We start from the raw sequence: 24,979 nt of genomic DNA, 5'->3' as shown, positions 1-24,979 counted from the left end.
TTGGGTGCAGGATTTAACCCACTGAGAAGTAGTGTTTTCACAGAACAGCTTCAATGTCAGCAGAGAATCACTACAGACAGAGTTTCACTCTCTTATCTGACTGTAGGGAAGTTAAGCACAGTGGACCACATATAATATTCTATTCCTTGAAACACATTACAGGCCTGGCATACTTTTTTGAATTAGATATTCAGGAAAATATGCTTTTTTTTTTTATTAAGCACACACTTTAAAGTGTTAATGGGCAAGTGAACCTTGTGATGTAGCCAGTTAGATTTCTTAGAGCATTAGAGTGAAATATGATTTAGGTAAGATTAGAATAAACAGTTCTCCTGTAAAATCTCCCAGATCCTTTCATCATTGTGTATCGTAAGGTGGGAATTCAGGATGCTCTTTTTTGTCTGTTTTAATTGACATAGACTATAATTGCTGATGCTATAAAATATAACCAAACAAGATCATATGACATCATACTGACATATAGGAACTCATAAAGCCTGACACTACTTGTTGTGTGTTGGGTGGAGCTAGGGAGAGGACACATAAGCAAGGGTGAAGGATTTTGGTAAGATATTAAATTTGACATAAGGTGACAAAAATTTAAAATAGCATAAGACGTCCGCACTGCTTTGCAACATGTAGCCCTGTCATGGTGGCATAAAGGTTTGTCGCTCCAGTGAAATAATGTAATTCATACTGCCCAGCATGTTGCTGGTGAGGCCAGGCTTGCAAATTGCTGATTGGAATAGCAGACTGGCCATTTGCAGATTGCTGGTAGATTTAATGCAGGCATCCAAATGGATTGGGAGTGGAAACTATGTCTCTCTGATACTGGCACAGGAAGCCCTGTTTAGAGAACTTTCCTCACAGCCAAAATGTATTATTTTTTGCAGATGTACAGCAGTCTAAGATCGGTCTTTGGAGAAACCAAAATCAAATACATTAACAGACTCCAGGCGGGTATTCCAAAGCAGACAGTAGAAGAGCATCACATGTTCACTATATAGAGTTACTATTTTAGACTTCGCAGATTTAAACATGTTAAGCAAGTTTCCTTATGGTCCTTGTAAGATTAATAAGACTTCTTAACAGCAGTTTGGACAGAATCCCCAATAACACCATGTTCTGGAGTTTTGGCTTTCAGAAGGAAGCATAATACAACAAGTCCCCTCAATCATTTCTCTCTCTATCGTTTAGCTGATGCAATAAACCAAATAGTTTGGACATCCATGTGACCAGTCACCACAGATGACAGTCATGCTGAATGGCCTTAGCTTCCTTTCTTATCTGAAAAATGGGATTTTTTCCACATTGTTCTAATTTCTTCATAAGAAAATTCTCTACTATAGTGCATTTGTTGACTTGTGGTATCTGGAAAGAATGATAGCAGTGCTCAGAAAGAATTAAAAATGTGGTGGAACTCATAGAATGCTGAACTGCAAAGCAGACAGGCAATTTTAAGCAGAAAAAGTCGTGAGAGACAAAACATAAGGTAGGATTGAGCAGTACAGAAAAGGTACAAAGGAACACTTTATAGCACCTGAAACACACTTGCTTTCAGCCTTTTGGTCACAATTTAACAGTTTTCATTCCTTCCACTTTATCTCCTGATATTTTTTATTAAATGAAATTATCTCACAGTGAGGAAGATCATGCAGGATAGTATTACATGGATTGGTACTGGCTTCCAGCCATAAACAAACCAACCAAAATCAAGAGCAACAACCCCTATCTTCTAGTTTTTGACAGTCACTTACCCTAGCTGTCTGTCTACTCACTGTGGCCTTTAGACCCCTATATGTATATTTAATTAGGGAAAGAGAATGTTACATTTTTGGTAGCCTAGCTATTTGATGAATTTGACTTGCTACAACCTTTTCTGTTTTCCTTTCTGATTGCAGTGTTGATATTTTAATAAATACAAATTAACCAACAAGAATCTTAAGAATTTCTGCAATTGTGTTTTACCATATCAGTAGTGATTCTAAAATTAAACATAACTTGCCATCTTAAAAGTAGTTATAATGTGTTTAGTTCTACTAAAAACCAGTTTCAATTTTAAAGAAAATCCATGTATTACAACAGTTGTCCTATGAAAATTAAGGATGGGATTTTCAGCAGCGCTGAGTATTGGCCTAACTCTGCTTCCACTGAGAGCAGAATTAGGCCAGCACTAAACACATCCTAATGTTTACTCCAGTCTATCTATGTAAGTTCACTGTTGAATTGCTGGTTTTGAGTCTTGTGTGTTCTCACACAAGTTATTTATAAGAGAACTCCAAATTCCATTCTAGAGTTAACTAAATGATCAAACTCTTCCCTGAGAAAATCAAATGGTATAATACACACATCTCTGAACATTAAACATTCCCCATGTGAAACACAGTCTTATACATTTGAAAATAATTATTGTACCATTTCCCATTTTGTAAGCAGGTGGCTTGGCCCTGTAATTGTCTGGAGCTATTCACATGAGCAATGGCTGCAGTATTTGGCTAGTTAATATGCACACACATATGCATGCACGCACACATAAAATTGAACAAGCCTCACTCTACATCCTTCCTTGATAATGGAGTAGCGTCCGTGTCACAGCATGAAGAGAAAGGGGTGAAGGAAGTGTTGTCAAACTGCACAGGCCCGAAAAGGATTAGATGAATTTGCCTGCTCTTAACAAGTCTATCAGCAAAGGCTTCCATCCCATGAGTGAGTGGTGAAAAATGATAAAATATCAGCTATTCTGGTGGAAGAACCTAGGGATAAACTAGTTACTACCTGAAAGAAGGGAGTGGTTAGGAGTGTGGCTTTGGGCACCAAATGGTTGACTCTGATTTGGTTCTTTTTTGTGATGTCGCAACTGTGCATCTAGGTCTATGATGAATATCTTGGCTTTTGCCATGGAAAAAAAGGGAAAACCCATAGCCTGTGATGGTAAGTGGGTTTAGGAAAAAAGGGGATGAGGGAAGAATACAAATGTCTCCATATTTGTAGCTGTGCTCCCTACCTCCAACCGAGCCTTCGCTTCCTGCCAGCCACTGCTCCCGTTCTCCCTTCTCATTCCCACTCCATCACACTCTTAAACTTGCAACTGCAGCACACTTCATGCTTCTGACTTCAACTGACTCCCTTACCCACCCGACCTTTGGATTGCTACATAATTCCCTGCCCCATCCTCACAGAGAGCCATAAGATGGGGTCTCTTTCAGGTGAGATTTAATCTTGTGATCATTAGCTCAGCAATGATGGTGTTAATATTTATGTACAGTAAATCATTAGAAGCTAGGAATGAATTGGGCCATTTGTATAAGAGATGACATCAGGAGTTACTTGCCATACCTGAGGCCTCCAAAAATCTTTTGTTCTGGAAGGTGTCATAGAATCATAGAATATCAGGGTTGGAAGGGACCTCAGGAGGTCATCTAGTCCAATCCCCTGCTCAAAGCAGGACCAATCCCCAATTTTTGCCCCAGATCCCTAAATGGCCCCCAAATGTGTTTATACTGTATCTCCTGCCACCATAACCAGCATGAGTTGAACACTGATATTGAAAACTTACTTTTGGCTGCCTTGCACATGACACTAACATTAGCCATAAAAAAACAAGTCTGATTTCTACTATCACAAGTATGGAGCCATCATGATAGATGCTGTGTGTATCTGGGGTACTGGGAACACGAACAGAACAGAAAATAGCCAAAATGTAAGGTAATACTGTTTCCTTCTGCTTAAGGAAGCCATGGGAGCATACATAAAATATGAAATTAGAATTCCATCAAATGAGGCTAACAGTATCCGACATGTCATTCTTCCTTTTATTGCCCCCTGTGCAGCTAAATCTGGAACAATTTATGGTGCTAAAGGGGTCTTTGTTCATGACTAGGACTCTTAGATGCTACAGTAATACAAATACTATTGGCAATAGAGATATTGGCACAACAGTCTTAAAGGGACAATGCCACAGCTGGCAAATCTGATCCTAGGAACTATTCACCTGGGAGATTACCTTTTCCTCTTCAACCTCTTGTGGAGTGCACAGTCTGCTGGGTTGCTCTTGCTTTCTGCTCCTGGAGTATCTTTGTCTAGGGCTGGAGGTTCTCAGTTGATGAACTTCATACCTGGAGCTCCCTCCCCCTAAGGCCTACTAGAACCTGAGGTTGGTAAACTTCCAGGCAAAATGCAAGGCCTTTAGTTAACTCTTAAGGTAGCTCCTGCAGCCTATTAATTCAGTGTCTTATTGAGAGACTATTTTTATCCTGCCTATTTTAATGATTATTATTGTGGTCAGTGCTCTGGCAATGGGCAGTGCATGAATATACATACAGTCCATATTTCCCCCAGCCCTAAAATTACATTTGTTTTTAAAATACCTGATTTGGGAAAGCTCTTATCCCTCTAAAACAAGGACATTAGTATATTGACATCACATCTCCACATCTGAATGATCCACCAAAAATCCCATATGGAAAACCTGTGGAATTTAACAGGCATGAGAGTTGTAGGGTTGTATAGAAATTACTCTACAACCCTGTTACATTTTATAAAGAACATCATATCCTTACTCTAGGTTTTTCTAACTATCCTGTAGAATTCTATAGCAGGGATATAATTCTTTATTAAATTCTATAGGACATGTTTTAAAAAGTACTAAGATAAATGTTTGGCCAGACCCACTGCTGGTATAAATCAGCATAGATCAATTGACTTCAATGGGGGTATCCTAATTTACACCAGCCAGGGATCTTGCTAATTATAATTGTCTATTAAATTCTGTAGGACTTTTCCATAGAGAACTAACCTTTTGGATTCTGGTCTTCAGCGATGTTTGTGTGTCACATCATGGTTCCACACTCCCTCCCTACTTTAGTTTTTGAATAGGCAGAAGGATTAAAATGGAATTTCAAGCCTTTCAGAGAGCTCAGATCTTCCAGGAGTGATGATAATGTCTAATGTGTAACAAAATGATAAAGTGCAATGACAGTAGTTATAATGAAATTGTGGCCAGATTGTGTGAAATTTGGATTTCATCTGCATCCTTGCACTGTAAATGTCTAGTCACTCCATCTGAGGCCAACTGGGACATGAACTGAACCTCAAACTGAAATGTCTGAAAGTTAAAAAGTAAGGTGACAGAGATTCCGTGTAAAATGAATTCAGAATACAGCTCAACTAGCTGGTTGTTGATAACTACATAGCTATGATTCAATCTAACTCCTATTGAAGTGAATGAGGTTCTTTCCATTGATTTCAGTGAGAGCTGGAGCAGGCCTAATGCAGTAGATTGGCAACAGTATTATCAAGTGTGCACTGTGCTACTTCTGTGCATTTATTGAGATTTAGTATATAGGCATATACAGCACATTTGCAAGATGGTTGCTAGCACATATCGTTTTTCGCTATGATTTATTTCTGCATCTCTGCTTTGTGAATAACAAGGATTAATTCCCTGCAGCTCACAATATCAAACTCAGGAAAACTTCAGGGTTTTTTAAGGAAAAGACAGTAAATAGTGATGGAATGCCTTAATGCATTTGAAAAATACATTCTCTTCCCTCCAGCAAATGTGAATTTTGGTAGAGTTATGTCCACTCTCATCATTAATTAGATTGGATCAGTGTACATGGTACTTAGTGATGTGCAGGGCATTCACCAGTTTCAGAAAATTCCCATTAAACTGGAACATTTTGCCAGTCCATAACCTCTTTAGCACTATTACATTCCACTACCACATCAGAACATTCATTTACTGTGCTTTCAAGGCATATGCAGTTTCCATATTTGTATTTTTAACAGATTATGTGCTCGTGTGATTATGGGTGGCCATTCCATTCTCACCCTGGAAGCTTTTTTGTTGTTGTTGTTGTAACTGCAATACAGCAAATATAGTATTAAATACAACTAAACCAGCCGTGTATATTGGTATCCTTTACTAATGTAATGGGACTACAGTATATTTATTCTATCAGATAGCAATGCTAAGATTGCTTCAGCCCTTTCATAAACTAGCCACAGGACGAAAAAGATAGGAGGAGGAGCAACCTGCAGGAGCTGTAATTTCTAATCCCTGCGAATCAAAGTACAAGTACATTACTTATGACCTATCCTGCTATTCTGACCTGTTTGTGCTATTCAGTCAGCACAAAGGGGTTGGATTCTGGCCACAGTCTGGCAATAGGGTATTTCCTTGGGACAAGAGAACTCCCTGCTGATGTGTAACTGGCAGAGGCATCCCCTTTCCTGGTTTTGCTGTGCTACACCTGTTCTCCATTGCAATAGGATCCTTTGGAAAGAGGAACAGAGCAACCTCCAAATATGGGTGAAGAGAGCAAATGGGTGGCTAAATTTTCAGATGTTGCCTTCCAAAATGCAAGTAATTGGGTAGCTCTAGTGTGAAGTTTTGTCACATTTTCTCTCTCTTAAAATATTCCCCTGTTGCTGAGATGTGGAGGAGAAATGTGATAATAAAAAGCTTGAGAGAAATCCATTTGGAGGAAAATCAAAACCCAATTGTAAGATGACTGAGACTGGGAGCGGCTGTGCTTATTTGCTGCACACACATCTTTATTATGACAATTGCTGTTAGTGAGTGATGGGTTTTGGCTGCCTCCTAGTGGCTGAAGAATTTTATTTTTTGTTAATATCAGCGTTCATCCTGAAGTTTTACAATACAGGGCCCAACTCTGTTTTCACAGCAAAAGTTTCATTGACTTCAATGGAAGGGGAATCTAGCTCAGGAAGTGTTCAGGGCAGATAATAGACAGAGGCATTTAGAAATCTACTAAGCTATCTCAGAGCATTTAGTTAATGACTTTAGATATTGATTCAAAACAGCATGCAGTTTCTGAATATGATATTTTAATATATAAACCATTGCTAGCTGTTTTGCTTTGGTTTTGATAATGTTTTAAGACAAAAATGGGTCTCCCATAGGATAAATGATTACCTAAAATACAACACATTGTGTCTGTTGTACATTTGTCTTTTATATCTACATAATGATTTGTGCCTCATCCCCAGTTGATTTAAATGGTGTTACTGTTGAGTTACCCAGTGTATGTGAGAAGAGACTCAGGGCCAGTATCTGTTTTGGGTTGGGAAGAAAGAATGTAGTTAATCTGTTATTTCATCACTTTGTCATTTCTAGACATTCCAAAGCTGCTTTTCAAGTTTCAGCACCCTGCGTAATAGTCACTACGGTAAAAAGGCCAAGTGACCCAAAGAGTGCATGAATTGTACTGTATAAACAAACACTATGTGTTAATTTCCAAACTAGGGAATAGACAGACTGTAACAACCCTCATTGCCCTTTAGTTTGGATATGACTGGATAAAGTGACTATAATTTAGGCCTGATAGTAAAGTACAGTATAATGATGAACTATGGGAAAATGTGTATGTGATGTTTAGTAGCAGAGATGAGTCAGAGTTGGAATGACTGCTTCTTTCAGGTTTCTCCCTCTCGCATCAGTCAGACAATAGGTGATAACAAATTTTTCTGCTAGGTTGGTGGTATTTGAAGCAGATTAACAATTTTTCTCTTAGGATGTATATTACATGTCCCGTTATCTCCTCATATAGTACTGCTGCCACAAGATGAAGGACAAATATGAGAAGAGAAGAGGGTGAACAGAGAACATGATGAAATGGTGCTAAATGGTGCCGTGGTCTTTTTTTTTTCAGCAAACCTGCAGAAGTACAGAGTAACAGGCATGGTGTTTCATCTTATATTTTCCAGAAAGTTAGCTCTCTGTGTGTGTGTCTGAGATAGAGAGATAGAGAGAGAAAAAAACCAGAGTATGAGAAAGAGAAACTTCTGCATTTGCTGGTCTCAATCTGGCCCTTCTCTGGTATGCCAAAGCAATTGCTGTGTGGTTTATTTGAAGTTATGACAGTATGCTGACTTGGGTTCAGTGACTTAGAAATCTCATTTATCTTCTCATCTGAACTAGGCCACCAGTTCTAATGGTAACCCATTAAGGAAGACGTGGTCCATATGCCAGACCATATCTGGGGAAAAAGGCTCAAAATGTTAGAGCATTATGTCATGCACACTGTTTGCATGACATAATGCTCTGACATATGGGAGAAGTGAAAAGAATGCGATCCAGAGGACACTATACAGTGTAGAAAATGGTTTACACTGTGTCAGAAATGGACTGTACAGGATACATCAGTGATGTGTTTACTTCACAGTGACAACATTTGCTCCTGAGCATTTGCATCAACAGTTGGAGTCATGTTGTCAGCCTACGTGATAAACCAATTAAAAACACTGGTTGAGCTGTGCACAAATCCGATTTCAGTTTCTGTTAGCAAGGTGCAAAAGTCAGTGCTGGTGGGTATTAGTTAATGATACATCTGTTCCATTTCTCCTAGCTTTGACAATGATAAAATGACTTGAGTAAGGGCACAAACTTTAAATCCCTAAGTCTCTCACATGTATTGTTTTGTGTTTCTCTCTTTGCATCTGGCTTTAATTTTAACAGAAATGCAGAGAACAGTTTGACTGAAATTGCACCATGATTTGTGCTGCTAATTTTTATCTTCATGCAATAATAATAATACTTACTTAATAAGATCTCTGTGTACAAAGCTGTATGCTCGTGGCTGAATTCATTTTTCCTTCTCTCTTAGTTCAATCCCTTTGTCTCCTTTTTCCCATATAAAACTGGAGACACCAAAAATTTTGAACTTCAAATATGTATACTGTATTTCTTCTTATACAGGTACTGCATGTACAATAGTAAGGACATGTGCATAAAATAGGAATCAATGTTTTTCATTGTTACACCTTTTTGCTTACAGTTAAATGTTATTGACTATTTTAGATACATAGGGTGGAAACCTGGCTCCCTTGAAGACAGTGGCAAAACTCCTGTTGAAGTCTGTTCAGAATTGCACCCATAGTTTTGTAAATGTACTCATCACTTTAGAAAATAAACAGGACAAGGAGGTCCTTGTCCCAGTGAGACTATGAATTGATAGAGACAAAAACAAAATACAGGCAACAAATTGGTCATAGGAGGGCGTGAAGATTATAATGCTGTAGAGGTCAGTATAGGAAAGAGTTTCAAGAGTAGGATTAAGGAAGGAATAGTTTAAGGATAGGGAAGGCTTTGGTGGATGGGAAGCACTAGACTGTTCTAAGTATTAGGAGGAAGGATGAAAGGAGCTGTGAAACCCAGAGTTGAAAAAGATATTTTTTTTCTGATAGCCTTATTTTTATCTACTATGAAAGTCTTAGATTTTCCTGTATACCTGTTTGCCTTTAACATTTTTCTATATATTTTGCCCCCATTCATTTCTTGTGTTTTAAAGGCTTGATTCATCCTGCACCCAAGCTGAGCTTGGCACTAGATCCGATTGGAGAAGGGCAAACATGGATTTGCACCACTTTCATAGCTCCCCATTCTGAGGTTTCGCCCCTTTCAGCCAAGTTACAGCTGTCTCAGTGGCAATCCTAACTTGAATCTGGTTGCCTGTGGCCCCAGCAGCAGGGAATAGCTGCAGCATATTGTTACACTGGCTCTTTTCCCTAGTAATACTCCCAATAGTCCCTCTATGCTATTAAGTGCAATTTCCCAGTGATGGTTAGAGCAGTTTTACAGCCCTTTTAAGCCAACAGATTGACATTGAAAGGTTAAAGCAGCTGTGAGTTGAGCCATAAACTATAGTTGATTTGTGCAGTCCTTGATGACTCTTGCTCCCCTTTTCCTTACCAAGAAATAAAGTGGTAAAATAGCAAAATGTTACCAATACAGGACTCAATAAAGAATTAAAGGAAGGTAATATAAGTAATGCCAATCAACACAGGTTTGTGGAAAATAGATCCTGTCAAACTAACTTTATTATAAGGGGTAACTTTATTATAATCTGTAAGTACCTACATGGGGAAAAATATTTAACAATTATCTCTTCAGAGATAAGGTATGACATGATCTAATGGCTGGTAGTTGAAGCTAAACAAATTCAGATTGGAAATAAGGTGTAATTTTTTAACAGTGAGAGTAATTAATCACTGGAACAACTTACCAAGAGTCATGGTGGCATCTCCATAACTGATAATTTTTTAAAAAGATTTTTCTAAAAGATATACTCTAAGAATTATTTGGGGGAAGTTCTATGTCCTCTGTTATATAGGCAGTCAGAGTAGATGATCACCAATGGTCCCTTCTGGTTTGAAATTTATGACTCAAAGAGGTTAAAGAGTTAGCATTTTAAAGTCCCAAGGATTAGTTTCTACTCCATGGTTGGGCTGTTGGCTTCATCTGTCATGTGCTTTTTGGACCCATAACATACTGTTCCCAGTTAACACTCCTCCTGTGGTTTAGCAGTTTGCAAGTGCCTAAAAAGTGTTTTCTGTTCTTTTTTAGAAGAGGATGCTGAAGAAATAGCCTGCACTCAAAATGATCAGATGTATCTGAACAGGGATATCTGGAAGCCCTCACCATGCCAGATTTGTGTCTGTGATAATGGAGCCATTCTCTGTGACGAGATTCTGTGTCAGGATGTGTTAGAATGTGAGAGCCCTCAGATTCCCCCAGGAGAATGCTGTCCTGTGTGCCCCAACACGGCACGTGTTGATTTTGAAGGCAATACTGGTAAGGCTGCTTTACATTCCTTATTTTGCGTGAAGCCTGTTAAGCTGACATTTTGAACAATGTCATCTCTGATATGGTAATTTGAGATGAGCAAAGGAGATGGTGTTCAGATCCAGATCTGCCCAGGGTTTGGGGTTTGGATGTGATGCAAAAATAGGACTAAAGTTCAGGTTCAGCAAACTCTCACAAGCAAACTTGTGAGATCAGCTATTCTCACGAGATTTCCACAGACTTCGACTCAAATCTCAATAGAATGGTTATTCCAGTGAGATTTTTGCTGTCTTGAGTTGTATCTGAGCTGGATCTGAAAGAGAGTTCCTTTCTGGCTGTAGTTCTTACACACACCCAATACTGTTGAGGCGCGTTCATAGCCAGAGGTTTGATCTTAATCCCCCTTTTGGAATCTTGATGAGGTTTTGATTTCAGGTTCTTGTTTGGATCCAGTTTTATAAAAAACATATCATGTTGAGAGTTACATTCCATACACACCTCCTATTTTCCCTACTAAAATTGTATATGTATACATATAAAAATTGTTTAATAAAAAAACGATTGGGTAACTTTCTGAACAAAAATCTCTAAACTTTTCATTCTACACTCCTTAACACTGTGTATTATGTTATTTGAACCATATAATCATCTAAAGACATTTTTAAAAGGGAAATATTGCTGATTATATTAGTGTAAATAATGTAGAGTAATGGTAAAGGGAACATAGTAGGGAGTTGTATAATTAAGCAATAAGACAAGACATGGCATGCATTAATAAGCAGATGGTGCATACTTGCTGTGCATTAGGAGGCATTAGGCCATGGATGAGTGTCTTCAAGGAAGGAGAACATTATGGATACATTCTGGAATGTGTTGATGCTATTAAAGATATTAATAAATATCCCTCCTAAAGATTTTTGTTATGACTTTGACCTCAGAGCTGTGAATTCACTGCCAGGGGAACTGTACATGAGTATTGCACGTACTTGACAAAAAACTCAAAGATCAATCAGTCGTCTGTAGCTTTTGAAAAATATCAGTGTCAGATACCGTGATATTGGGTGGGATTGTCAAAAGTGCTGGTCTTTCTGTTCCCAGTGAAGTTGATGGGAATATCACCATTGACTTGAATCGGAGCAGAGTTAAGCCCGTGTTGAGTGCTGTTGAAAATCCCACCATAGTGTTAAGTATTCTTAAAGAGTCTGGGAGCCAGATGTATTCACTTCTGGAAAAAAGCCCAGAGAGCGGGAAACTAGTGTGGATATACAGTGGGACACCATTAAAATTTCATGTGCAGGTGAATGAGCTCCTGATGGTGTCCTGAAGGATGACCCATCACTCTCACAGATCTTGGGAGACAGACCAGTCCTTGCTTATAGACAGCCCCCCAAACTGAAGCAAATACTCACCAGCAACCACACACCATACAACAAAACCACTAACCCAGGAACCTATCCTTGCAACAAAGCCCGATGCCAACTCTGTCCACATATCTATTCAAGTGGCACCATCATAGGACCTAATCACATCAGCCACGCCATCAGAGGCTCGTTCACCTGCACATCTACCAATGTGATATATGCCATCATGTGCCAGCAATGCCCCTCTGCCATGTACATTGGCCAAACCAGACAGTCTCTACACAAAAGAATAAATGGACACAAATCAGACATCAAGAATCATAACATTCAAAAACCAGTAGGAGAACACTTCAACCTCTCTGGTCACTCAGTAACAGACTTAAAGGTGGCAATTTTGCAATAGAAAAGCATCAAGAACAGACTTCAACGAGAAACTGCTGAAGTAGAATTAATTTGCAAACTAGATACCATTAACTTGGGCTTGCATAGAGACTGGGAGTGGCTTGGTCATTACACAAATTGAATCTATTTCCCCATGTTAAGTATCCTCACACCTTCTTGTCAACTGTCTGAAATGGGCCATCTTGATTAGACTACAAAAGTTTTTTTTTCTCCTGCTGATAATAGCTCATCTTAATTAATTAGCCTCTTAGAGTTGGTATGGCAACTTCCACCTTTTCATGTTCTCTGTATGTATATATATCTTCTTACTATATGTTCCATTCTATGCATCTGATGAAGTGGGCTGTAGCCCATGAAAGCTTTTGCTCAAATAAATTTTTTAGACTCTAAGGTGCCACAAGTACTCCTGTTCTTTTTGTATTAAACATGCTATTTCCTATTCTGTCCAACACTCAGAGAGGCTGGGCATCTAGGGCAGTGGTTCTCAAAGCTGGTCTGCTGCTTGTTCAGGGAAAGCTCCTGGCATGCTGGACTGGTTTGTTTACCTGCCACGTCCACAGGTTCGGCTGATCGCGGCTCCCACTGGCCGCGGTTCACCGCTCCGGGCCAATGGGGGCTGTGGGAAGGGCGGCCAGCACGTCCCTTGGCCTGTGCTGCTTCCTGCAGCCCCCATTGGCCTGGAGCGGCGAACCGCAGGCAGTGGGAGCCGCGATCGGCCGAACCTGCGGACGCGGCAAATAAACAAATTGGTCCGGCACGCCAGGGTCTTTCCTTGAACAAGTGGCGGACCGGCTTTGAGAACCACTGATCTAGGGAACTCTTCCAAACCTTACTGATCCCCATTCAGGAAGGTGGGGCATGTGTACCTCTGGGCACTTCTCAAGCTCCCCACTGGCAATCTGACCATCTCCTAGGCCTCCATGTTACACCATTCTGTCTGTACAGACATCCATTCACTCCTTAGAATGTTATGCCTCTCTGAGTAAACTAATTTGTTTCCTTTTTTGCTCCTTTTATAGGTAGAGGAAGGAAGGTAAGTTTTACTTTTTATCTTTTTAAGTGTATTAAAGCCCTAAAAAGGCTCCAGTTCTTTACTTGCAGCACTTAGAAAATTTAAATTATACAGTTAAATATCACAAACACTGCTCTTCTCGCTCTGGCTAGTGGATAGATCAACATGTCCCAGCAGACGTCAGAAAATAATTAACCTCCCACAGCTAGCATCTTAATAATGAAACCTCTTTGTTCTCACTGAACCTTCTTCCTAATGCCTGGGGAGATTGCAGCCTGGCTGGAAGGTTATCAAATCTTGGGGAGGGCGGGCCCACAACCTACGTTCCCTTATGGAGAGCACCCTCACAAAAACCTCCTCCCTTTTATCAAGGAAGTTTCAGCTGTAGTACCTAAGCTGGCTTCATCTCTAGCAGCATCACCCAGGGATAAAAAGGGTCCAGATCATTTAAGACTTTATGCTGGGATTTTGTAAGGGAGTTAGGTGCCCAATGCCTTCTGATCCCCTTAGGTCCCTGAAAATCCCAGCTTCAGCACCTTGTATGCCACACTTAAACTAATTAGTAGTTAGTTCATATCCTGGAGCGCTGATGTAATGAGTCCCAACATGGAGACCTGTTTAATAAGCAGGGTTATTATAACAGCGTCGTACTACCTAAATGATACTGTACTGTCAAGAATTCTGTGTGTCTTACATTTGCTGTTATATTTAATTAATTCATGGAGTTGACCCTGGATCAATTAGATCTTTGAGTTAATTACTAGAGATTGCATACAAGAGTCAACATACAAGTGCTCTTTAGCTCTATTTCAGTTATGCACCTATTTGTTCACTGTGTGTCATGAATACATATTTTAAAAAATAAACATCTTTCCAGCATCCTTCCTCTTTCACTACTGTAATAGTTCAACTGACACAACAGAGCTCAGCTAACAGCATTACTTAATTCAACACTCAACACTAAATCTCATCAGAGAAAGAGCAAAGCAAAATTGAAACTGAGGTACTCAATTCCCACAGGGTTAGCAACCCTTATCTGAGTGTACACTGCAGTAATATGCTAGTTATAAGTGGAGATGGTCCTGAACAGAAAAAAATCGCTCAGTTTCCATCTTTTCCGCCTTCCAAAGTTCAAGAGTGTTTGGATCTGAATGTTCATTTTGACCCATTATTGAGCAGCCTGAATGGTATGTTACTATAGGTAAAAGGCATTCTCTCCTGGTAAGATACTTTTGTCATTTCTTGATGTGCGAATGTCTGTAACATACCACATTGTGTGAGGATAAGCAGGGAGAAAATGTGGTGGTAGTGAGATCTCTTAGAAAAAATGCAAATTTAAATACTTACCTCCAATAAATAACCTATTAAGAGGGGAACTAGCCTCAAATAAGTATTTAACATTCATTTATATTTTTAAAGTGATAGGTTGTAGATATTCAGTAATGCTAAACATTCACTTCTAAGTAAATGCAATAGCAGTATTAGAGGATAATATCTTTATACCTTTCTCTGTGGAACTAAATTGAAGGTACGTAGGTTGTTGGTAAACCATGCAAGGAAGTTTAATGTCACAGTGTGCATCATGTGTCAGTAATAATGTTGGAGAAAGCAGACTATTAATAAATAACAGTATTTATGAACTTTAACTGCCATCTGAGCTATTTTTGTTACTGCACCCTGCAGGGACAAAAAGGAGAGCCTGGAGTGGTGCCAATTGTAAGTTAATTTCTTCTTCGTTTACCAGTACTTTTTGGAAGTATACACGTCTCATGCTGTAATTTAAGAGATATAAGAAAATTAATCACCCATATAACAGAATTGTAGCATTTATCCAATGAAAATGTGTAAATTATTTAACACCAGCAACTGCCACAACAATATTTGTAATAGTTGCATTTATTTGGGAGGAATAAAATTAAGCCTAAGGAGAACTTCTTCCTAAAATATAACCGACAGTAGTTTTTGATGGCTAATATTTCATATGTACCATTGAAAACTGTCAATTGTATTTTTGGAAAAAATTCTGCAGAATTAAACCTGTACATAGTGACTTTCTTCTTCGTAGTTAGAATCTTTACATAGTGTAATGGGCAATAGGTTAATATTAGAAGGGTCTAGAACTCATAAGTAGAGCTGGTAAACAAAATCAGCAATTTTTTAATTGAAAACCATTTGTTTTTGACATTATTTATTTTTCAAAAATGCTCAAAATTAAGAATTCAAAATATTTTTTAATAATTGTGTGACCATTGCAACTTTCTATCAGTTATTTATTTTTCCCCTCCCCTTCACAGGAAAAATATGGGGGAAAGTAAAAATATTAGAGAAAGTCAGAATAATTCAGTTTCTCTCACATTTACTTTTTCATCCTGGAAAAAGTTGACAATACAATTTTTTGTAAAAAAAGAAAAAGTGGTGGAAAAACACTTTTTTACACTTTTAAAAACTTTTTCTATTGGAAAAGTGGAAAAACTAAAAAGAGAGAGAAAGTAACACCCTCACTTTTTAAAATCTTCATTCACACTTTTCTAGTAGAAAAAAGTCAGCATAAAATTATCATCATATTTCCAAAGTTCTTGTTATGTTATTCTGAAAAGATACTGAAATTTAAAAGGGGTTACAAAATCATAAAAGTTGTCAAGTAGCTTAATTTCCTATACAAATCTTCATTGTTCAGTGAGCAGTTTTCATAAGAGCAGTCATGACAAATGCATTCCTAGTGTTTTGTGAAAGCTTTAGCTCATGTCTTCTCTTTGTTTAGGTTATAGGAATACGAGGCCGCCCAGGACCGTCAGTAAGTAGCGTCTGTGCTTCTGTTCTTCTGATTATATTATTTTCAGTCTCTTCCATTTCCATTTTTTACTGTGAAAATGACTGTAAAACCCAGTGGGTGAGGAGGGCTGGGGGAATTCCAGAGCAGTAGTCAAGTGTGTGCAGGTGGTTGGGCAGCCAGGAAGTTCACTGGGATCAGAGGCAGTCCGGGGCAATGGTCTGAGTTCTCTCAGGGGTCGGTAGCTGGGAGAGCCAATCCATGGGGCTGGGTCAGTGGGCTGGGCAGGCGAGGTCAGGAGAGGTGGCCAGGCAACAAAGTCAAGTCATTACTCCTGGGGGATTTTGTGCCACTGCGTGTGCACATATTCAATGAGCCCTGCAGATTTCTCCCAAAATGTTGCTGCAGTTCTGCCTTTTGCCCCACAGAGGGCACTGTGGTGATAGCGCCGTGCCAGGGAGGGAAGAGAGAGAGCTGCCTTAGCAGCGCTTGTCAGGCCAGTTCGGGAGACAGGGGCTGTGAGGTGCTGGGGGGGGTCAGACAGGGGCTTGTAAGGGTTAGTGGGGGAGGACAGACTGGGGTAGGGGCTGAATGGGAGTGAGGCACAGGGCTCCAGAGGGAGGGAGGGCACAGGGACACATGGGGATGGGGGAGGGGTACAGGGACACATGGGGACAGGGGGTAGCTGGGTGAAGGCACAGAGACACATGGTGATGGGGGGAGGGGTACAGGGACACATGGTGATGGGGAAGGGGGGAGCTGGGTGAGGGCACAGAGACACATGGGGCAGGGGGAGGGGTGCAGAGTTATATAGGAACAGAGGGTAGCTGGGTGAGGGCACAGAGACACATGGGGACATGGGCAGATGTGCCTGATTGAATGGGAGAGGCTAGGGGTCAGCCAGGGTCTGCATGGGGAAGCTCCCTAACAATCCCTCCCTGCCCCCCTCCCCCCAAAAAAAAAAAACCTGTTCCATACTTTTCCCGTCCATACCCAACAGCCCTCCAAGTTCACACCCAGGCTCCTTCCCAGTATTTACTTCCCTCTGCCTCAGCTCTTCCGTTACCCCTATTCCCCCAAGCCTTTGCACTGCTTCTGAGGGGTGCAGGAAATACAGTTCTATATTGTAGTTGAAATGAATTATTACTCAGAGTTCTGTATTAATATGCCTAGTAAGGAATCTATTTGTCAAAAAACATTTCCTGAATCTTTTTTGTGTCTGTGTTGTTACAGACATACTTGCTGACTGGTATTTTGAAATAAATGACCACACATAATTGAAACTGGTGTGATTATATTGAGTTATTTTGACAAATAAAATATGCAGAATTTTGCAGAATTTTAAAATATTGTGCGCAGAATTTTTAATTTTTTGGCACAGAATTCCAGCCGGAGTAATGACAGTCATGCAAAGCAGCAAGGCCAAGCGTCTAGGCAGCAACCAGCAGGCAGTGGCCTGTTGCTCAGACAGCTTCCCCTTCCATTGGGTCTGTTATATAGTTCAGGTACCCAATGAAAGTGCTGTCTGTCCAGCCAATCAGGGGCATCGGGCATGGCTGCTGTGTGTCTGTAGGCTTCTAGCACTAAGGCTGTTGGTCAGTGGCAGCAGTTTGTTGCAGTGGCTAAAGATGCTGCCTAAGGATCTGGCATGCCTGGGTTCAATATCAGCGTCCTGACAGTAACTGTTAATTGACTGTAAGCTCTTTGGGCAAGGATTGTGTTTCTGATCTGTTTGTACAGCACCTATTAAAATGGGGTCCTGGTGCATGACTGGGAATCTTATGCACTACAATAATATAAATATTAATAAATAATAATAATAATAATAATAAAGGGGCAAATCTTGTCTGAACTTCCGTGGTTGTGGAGGGCCCTGCCTTCAATGTAGCTGCAATGGCTCCACTGAGCAGGGGAGGAACAGGACTGGGGACCCTGTGCTGGTGTTTAAACCCATTAGTATGCTGCAGAGAACAGCTCATTGAAGGCTAATTGAGGTACAGCATGCAGAGGTGGGTTGAGAAGGGGCAGAGTCCTGTGGGTCCAACAACCAGTGAACCTCCTGGTACTGTATGTTGGAAGTTGCAATAGAAGCCACATATTGTCTTTACTACCAGTATGTGACCTGGTGGGGATGGAAGGTTGCATTTCTCACCCTCCTATGCAGGAAACGGTACTGGGCTGGGGTAGGATATGCTTATCCATGAAAGCCATAAATACTGAAAGAGAGGTGTGGGGAGAGGCACTAAACTTCAGGGAACATATTGTCCTTCTGTTAGGTAGTCTACAACAGTGGTTTTCCATCTATGGTCCATGGACCTCTGAGGGTCTGCAGACTATGTCTAAGATTTCCAAAGGAGTCTGTACCTCCATTCAAAATTTTTTAGGGGTCTACAAATGAAAAAAGGTACAAAACAACTACAACAATAAGATGTAAGAAACAACTCACAAGGGAATGAATTACATACAGCCAGGAATTCTGGTATACTGCCCTGAGGTCCAATGAACGTGGCAGCAGGAGTTATGAAACCACAGAAAAGAGAGCATGAAACAGCCCTAAGCTGCTGTAAAATCTGTGGCAGAATGCAATTGTTCTGCTGAGCATGCACAGTGACATCAGGAAAGGACAGCAGTGGTCTTGGGATCATAGGACAGGAGAAAGGGATGGAGCACTTAAGAAATGGAAAGCAGGTTGCTAGGGGATTTCTGGCACTAAAACAAATGGACAGTGCCATAGCACTTGTGTGAGTGCTTTTGGCCATCAGGTGTGCCTTGTGAATACTGAATCTATTGATCTATTTGAAGGGTTTGATGCCTAATTCCACCCTTGCATGTGCCTGCTGAGATCCAGGGCATCAGGTCCTGTCCTAGTATCCTTTGGAGAATCCTTTGTTCTTCAGTAAAAAGAAAAGGAGTACTTGTGGCACCTTAGAGACTAACCAATTTATTTGAGCATGAGCTTTCGTGAGCTACAGCTCACTGATGAAGTGAGCTGTAGCTCACGAAAGCTCATGCTCAAATAAATTGGTTAGTCTCTAAGGTGCCACAAGTACTCCTTTTCTTTTTGCGAATACAGACTAACACGGCTGTTACTCTGAAACTTGTTCTTCAGTGTGAACCATGTCCTTAAGGATTCATTTCTTTCTTATTTTCCAGTTCTGCATCTAGCACCTCTCTGTAATGCTCCTTGCTTCGTTAAAGTTGCTGTCACCTCATCTGACCCAGGGCAGTGTTCTGATCTCTTTTTTCTTTCTATCCTTTTTGGCTAGTGCCTTGTGTTGCTGCTTTGTGATTATGTTTTTACGTTTTTCCCTCTTTGTTTGCTACTTTGGCTGCTGTGTGTGGGGCCTTTCCTATAATTTCCCTTCTTGTGTCTACCCTCTGGTGCTTGCCCATTCAGATGGGTATCCATTCCCCGGGAGAGGATTGCACGTATGCTGAATTCTTCTTTTTCTGTACCTTTTTAAGCTGAAATTTTCTTGCATGCACTCTTTCCTGCACCCCTTGGATGAAGATGCTCTTCAAGAGTAACACATTCACAACTAAAATGAATGTCTCTCTTCTTTTCCCCACCCCCAGAAATAAATGACAGATGTTGGGTGGAATTCCACCCCCATTCAAGTCAATGGTAGTTTTGGTATGGACTTCAGTAGGGCCAGGATTTTATCCCTTGGGTGTGATTTTCCATTGCCTTCCACCTGCACAAAGTGAGAGCAAAGTGGATGTAAAAGGCTACCGCCAATATGACAGAGTGGAGAATTCTTTTTTGATAGAGGAGCCACTCTGAGGTCAGTGCTTCCCGCCTCATGGCCAAAGTGGCCTCCTTATCTTCAGAGGGTGGAAGGACTGGAGGCAACACGTACTGGTGGATCCTCCAGCCTCATCAATGGTGCAGATCTTCATTGTTCTGGCACAGGGAGTCTCTGCACAGGGGACAAGCACCTCTTTTGTAGACTGCCCAAATCTTGTAGCCTGTTTGCAGTGGAATAGCACTGGTTCTACTACCTCTAAGGACCTATATGTTTGAGGAAAAAATGGGGAGCATTTGAGGGTCTTTGTGATATTTATGATATTGCTGTCTAACATTGCTCTCCTGAATCTGTAAGAAGTGATTTGAAGTGAGTCCACTTTTTTAAAAGGCAAACAAACCAAAGTACTGGCCTCACATTGAGTGTATGCTTTCCTGAGAAGGGCTGTTTTTATAAAATTACTTTTTAAATAATTATTTCATTTTACATTTTCAAAATTCTGTAAATCATTAGCTCAATGTATTTAATGGTTTTATTTATTCCTTTAGGGACCTCCAGGCTCACAAGGACCAAGAGGAGAACGAGGACCTAAGGGGAGACCTGTAAGTTGCTAAATGCTGTTCCTAGAAGCTCACGCAATCAGTATTCACATGCAGGGCTGACCTCAAAGTGCTAAATCGTCTTACATCTGCTCTAAGATCCAGTGCCTTATAAACATTCCTGTTCCTTTCCACCTACCTCCCAAAACACAGATCACAAGGCCTGAGGATTTTGTATCCACTGGTTCTCTGAATAGTTTGAAACATGAATTTTACCTTTGAAACAATTGACCAATGTCTAGAGGCATTGCCACTCACAAGTCATCATTTGCCAGCACTTATACAAAATGATACTCAAAATGAGACACAAAGTATCTCATGCCTTTGTAAGGCAACTAAAGGTAAATGTTGACTTTTTAATGGCGACAACTTTGTATCAGAGGTGATATTAACTGCTTAGAGTATTTCAAAATGGAAGGGAGAGCTCAAGAAATAAGTAGGAGTCAATGCGTGGGCAGAACATGGAAGTATACTAGTGAATAATATTATTAAGACTGCACTGCAGAAATAAATGCTTAATAAAGGAATTTCAGCATCTGCATGATTGGTGGTAGTATGAACTGCTGAAAGGGAATGGTGAAGATATCAAAGGAATTGAGGTTCTTTCAAGTGGGTCTAAAAAGGATCCTTTCAATCTCAGAATTCTCTTCTGTGCTCCATAATGTTCTAGTATGGAGCCTTTGAAATAGGATTATGCTTTATAATGGTAGACTGCTTCTCCAACATGTGCCTTACTGAAACAGAACCATAGCAAAAATGCAGGTGCTGCTTTAAACAGGTTTTTAGATTTTAAACAGCAAGATTATGTCAGTTTATCTTGGATATACTCTCATCCCTTAATACAGAAGAAGTTCTCATTGACTGCCTCTGGCCCTGACTAAAGGCCAGACCTCTTAGACCCATAAGAATACTTTACTCCATTCCACCCCCACTCCTCCCACCAAAAGTTTTGAGGCTGCTTTTGGAAAGGGGGGCCTCCATGCTAATGCTGACTTTCTATTTCCTTATGGACCTGCGTTTAAGGAAAACAAAAAACGTTTAGATGTAAATGAAGCAGTGTCATATTTTTCTACTTTTATTTTAGGCATCAGATTATTTGTTAATCATGTAATGTGAAGAAATGCCACTTGGTGGTTGAGTTTAGCAGCTGTAGGTTTATAAAATACATTGCATTGTGGGAGGAGGAGTTTTGAAATAAGAATCAATGTAGCTGTCTGTTTAGCAACAGCAACCTTCGTTTCCGCAATCTGCCTCCTGGGATTGAACCAGTTACTTCTTTGAATTCAAACATTATTATTCTTAGTTTTTACAAGTAATGTTTTTACATGATTGAAAATAAACTAAATCTTGTTCAGGGTGCTCTAGTTTCACTTAGTATACTGGTATAGTAGGTATTAATTATATGAGTGCCTTAATAGTATGACAAACTGTGGTTTGAAACTGTTTTACCGTGGACTATTTTCTTTCACTATAATATCAAAGGCAAAACTTTAATCTTTTGTTTTCTGAAGACCAATGACAAATGACCACAGTATTACTGTATTTGCAGTAAACTGTGTGCATGTTCAAAGGATGCCACCTTGTGGCCTAGATGGAATATCTCTTACTTAAAATCTCCCCATGTTTGCTGAGTTACTAAAAGATGAACAGGGATGAACAAAATGGTTTTACAAAACTAAAACATTCAATATGAGCTAACTCCAGCTAATTAGTTTTCCTCTCCAAATAAATATAAACACACAATTTGCTAGTTTTCATTCCACAGTGTTGATGTTGCAGCTGATGAATTTCACATTATATTTTTTCCTTCTACAAAGTATGTGTCTAAAAGACTGTTTTGGTATAAGGCTAGTGCATTGTTGCCCTCAAACTCCATTTAGCATGGAGGGTTCAGTGCTTGTAGGCCAGTCAAAACAAAATAAAACATCTGGAAACAACAAATATATACTATTGGCCATGATTTTCAAACGTGACTAGTAATTTTGGGTGCCTCAATTTTTTGGGTGCTCAACCTGAGACATTTTAAAGAGGCTTGATTCCCAGGTGACAGGCGTTCCTCACCTTCTCTTAAATCAGGCTGGTTTAAGGTGTCTCAAGTTGGACATCCAAAATCACTTGTAATTTTAGAAAAGCTTGTCCCATTGTTCATTGGCATAGATATTTTCCTTCCAATGAGTGGATTCTGTCTGTTTCATTCCAGAACAAAGAAATGAAAATAGAAAAACACACTGTTCCTGTTTTTTAGATTGTAAGATTTTTGAGGCTGGCATTATGTCTACCTCTGTTTGTATAAGACCTAGTATAATGGGGCATAATATTGTCTGGGGCCTGTGGGTGCTACTATAATTTACATATTAAATAATAATGCAGGATTTCTTGCAAAGTTCAGGTACCTGAGGAGACTCTAGTAGACTTACCCTCTGTGCACATCCATCCTGCAGGGATGAACTCATAGTCCGTAGCTCCTGTCCAGTCAGCAACTAGAACTGAAATTCAAACAGTGTGTATGTGTATGTTAAGGGAAAAGGCTGCTTTTCTCCCATATTGCTAGGGACACATGACTTCTGACCATAAAAATGATATAGCTAGAATTATGAAAGAAAGCATTAACTTGTCCCCTGGGAGTTTTCAGGAGTTCTTTAGTAGCTGATATGGTCCTACGGTCACTAGTAGGCATGGGGTATCCTAACGCAGTTCCCAAACTCCCAGGGGACTCATTCCAGTGCACAATAAACCCTCAGATGATTACAGTCCTTATCAAATAGAAATAAAAGCAAGCCAGATTGTTATAGTAGTACAGCATGTGTTTGTAATGATGGCTCATTAAAGAAGACTTCATAAGTTTTATGTTCGCGGGCTCTTTATAGAGATTTAGCAAGGTTCAGAGGCTCATAAAATGTTTCCTTCACTATAATCAAACATATCTCTCTATGTGTAGGTAGAAGTGAAAGTGGTGGTCGGAGCAAATACTTCAAAGTGTTTATTCATTTAAAAATGGATTTTTACGTGTCCAAGAAATATTTCTATTGATTTTTAGCTGTTTAACTCCATTGATGTCTTGCCAGCTGCTTCTTTATTTAGTTCTTCTTCTCATACAAGCTGTATGCAGGGGAAAGGGGACAATATGGAATTCATTAGAATGACTATGTGACTGTAGTCACTCAGAGAAGCTATGAGATAGATTCTGGTCTAATTTATGCCACTGCTAATCTGAGGTAACTCCTTGGCATCAGTTAACCTCGTATTTGCACTGGTATAGATCACATTCTGAGGCCTGGTGTACACTAGAAAATTAAGTCAGCTTAACTACATTGCTCAGGAGTGTGAAAAAGCGGTGTAGGTGAGCCAACGTAGACAGTGCTAGGCTGACAGAAGAATTCTTCTCTTTTGACCTAGCTACCACATCTAAGGGAGGTGGATTACCTGTGCTGACAGGAGAAACCCTCCCATCAGTATAGGTAGTGTCTACTGAAGCCTTGCAGTGCACAGTTGCTCTGCTCTAGCATTTCAAGATTAGGCAAGCCCTGTTCTTGTGTGTCATTTGTGCAGCAAATTCATGATAGTTGGAGGTCTGTCTCTGATAGCAGTCTGCAAACATTCAGCTTCATTGAAATCTACTCTGTATATCTTCTAATCAAACATTCTATTTTTAGAAAAATAATTCTTGCTACACTTACACTGTGTGCAAGGCTAAGCATTTCTAAAGCCACAATAAACAGCTTTTGGGAATGATATGAACTGTTCCTGGGCCCCTAAAAGAATATTTTTAAAGAAGACCGTCTAATTTATCTCTATACTTGATGGCTGCTGTTACTTCCAGCCAGTGCTTCTTGTCTGAGGACCAGGAATGATCATAAGAATGGTCATGTTGGGTCAGACTAATGGTCCATCTAGCCCAGTATCCTGTCTTCTGATAGTGGCCAGTATCAGATGCTTCAGAGGGAATAAACTGAACAGGGCAATCATTGAGTGATCCATCCCCTGTTGTCCAGTTCCAGATTCTTGCAGTCAGGGGTTTAGGAATACCCAGGACATGGGGTTGCGTCCCTGACAGTCTTGACTAATAGCCACTGATGGACTTATCTTCCATGAACTTATTGCATTCTTTTTTGAACCTGGTTAAGTTTTCGCCTTAACAGGTTGACTGTGCATTGTGTGAAGAAATACTTCCTTTTTTGTGTGTTTTAAATCTGCTGCATATTAATTTCACTGTGTGACCCCTGGTTCTTGTGTTATGTGAGGGGTAATTCTTCCCTGTTCACTTTCTCCACACCATTCATGATTTTATAGACCTTTATCATATCCCTCCTTAGTCGTCTCTTTTCCAAGCTGAATGGTCTCACTCTTATTAATTTCTCCTCATATGGAAGCTATTCCATACTTGTAATCTTTTTTGTTGCCCTTCTCTGTACATTTTTCAATTCTAATACATCTTTTTTGAGATGGAGCAACCAGAACTGCTGTCCGTATTCCAAGTGTTAGCATACCACAAATTAACATA

General features: G+C 40.0%; 1 protein-coding gene across 1 annotated transcript in view; it reads left to right on the top strand.

Moving 5' to 3' along the window:
• The first annotated feature begins 2,876 nt into the window (after positions 1-2,876).
• The window catches only part of COL5A2 (collagen type V alpha 2 chain), a 95,052-nt gene continuing 72,949 nt past the window's right edge, over positions 2,877-24,979 (top strand). Inside the window, exons 1-6 of the mRNA XM_077830400.1 lie at positions 2,877-2,931; positions 10,370-10,597; positions 13,371-13,384; positions 15,047-15,079; positions 16,125-16,157; positions 20,428-20,481. Coding sequence (XP_077686526.1) covers positions 2,877-2,931; positions 10,370-10,597; positions 13,371-13,384; positions 15,047-15,079; positions 16,125-16,157; positions 20,428-20,481 — 417 coding nt within the window. The remainder of the gene's footprint in view (positions 2,932-10,369; positions 10,598-13,370; positions 13,385-15,046; positions 15,080-16,124; positions 16,158-20,427; positions 20,482-24,979) is intronic.

Source organism: Eretmochelys imbricata, chromosome 11 (assembly GCF_965152235.1).
Source record: "Eretmochelys imbricata isolate rEreImb1 chromosome 11, rEreImb1.hap1, whole genome shotgun sequence".
In the NCBI taxonomy this organism is placed as follows: domain Eukaryota; kingdom Metazoa; phylum Chordata; order Testudines; family Cheloniidae; genus Eretmochelys; species Eretmochelys imbricata.
The sequence above is the reverse complement of the archived record's forward strand: the minus strand, read 5'-3'. Positions and strand labels throughout refer to the sequence as shown.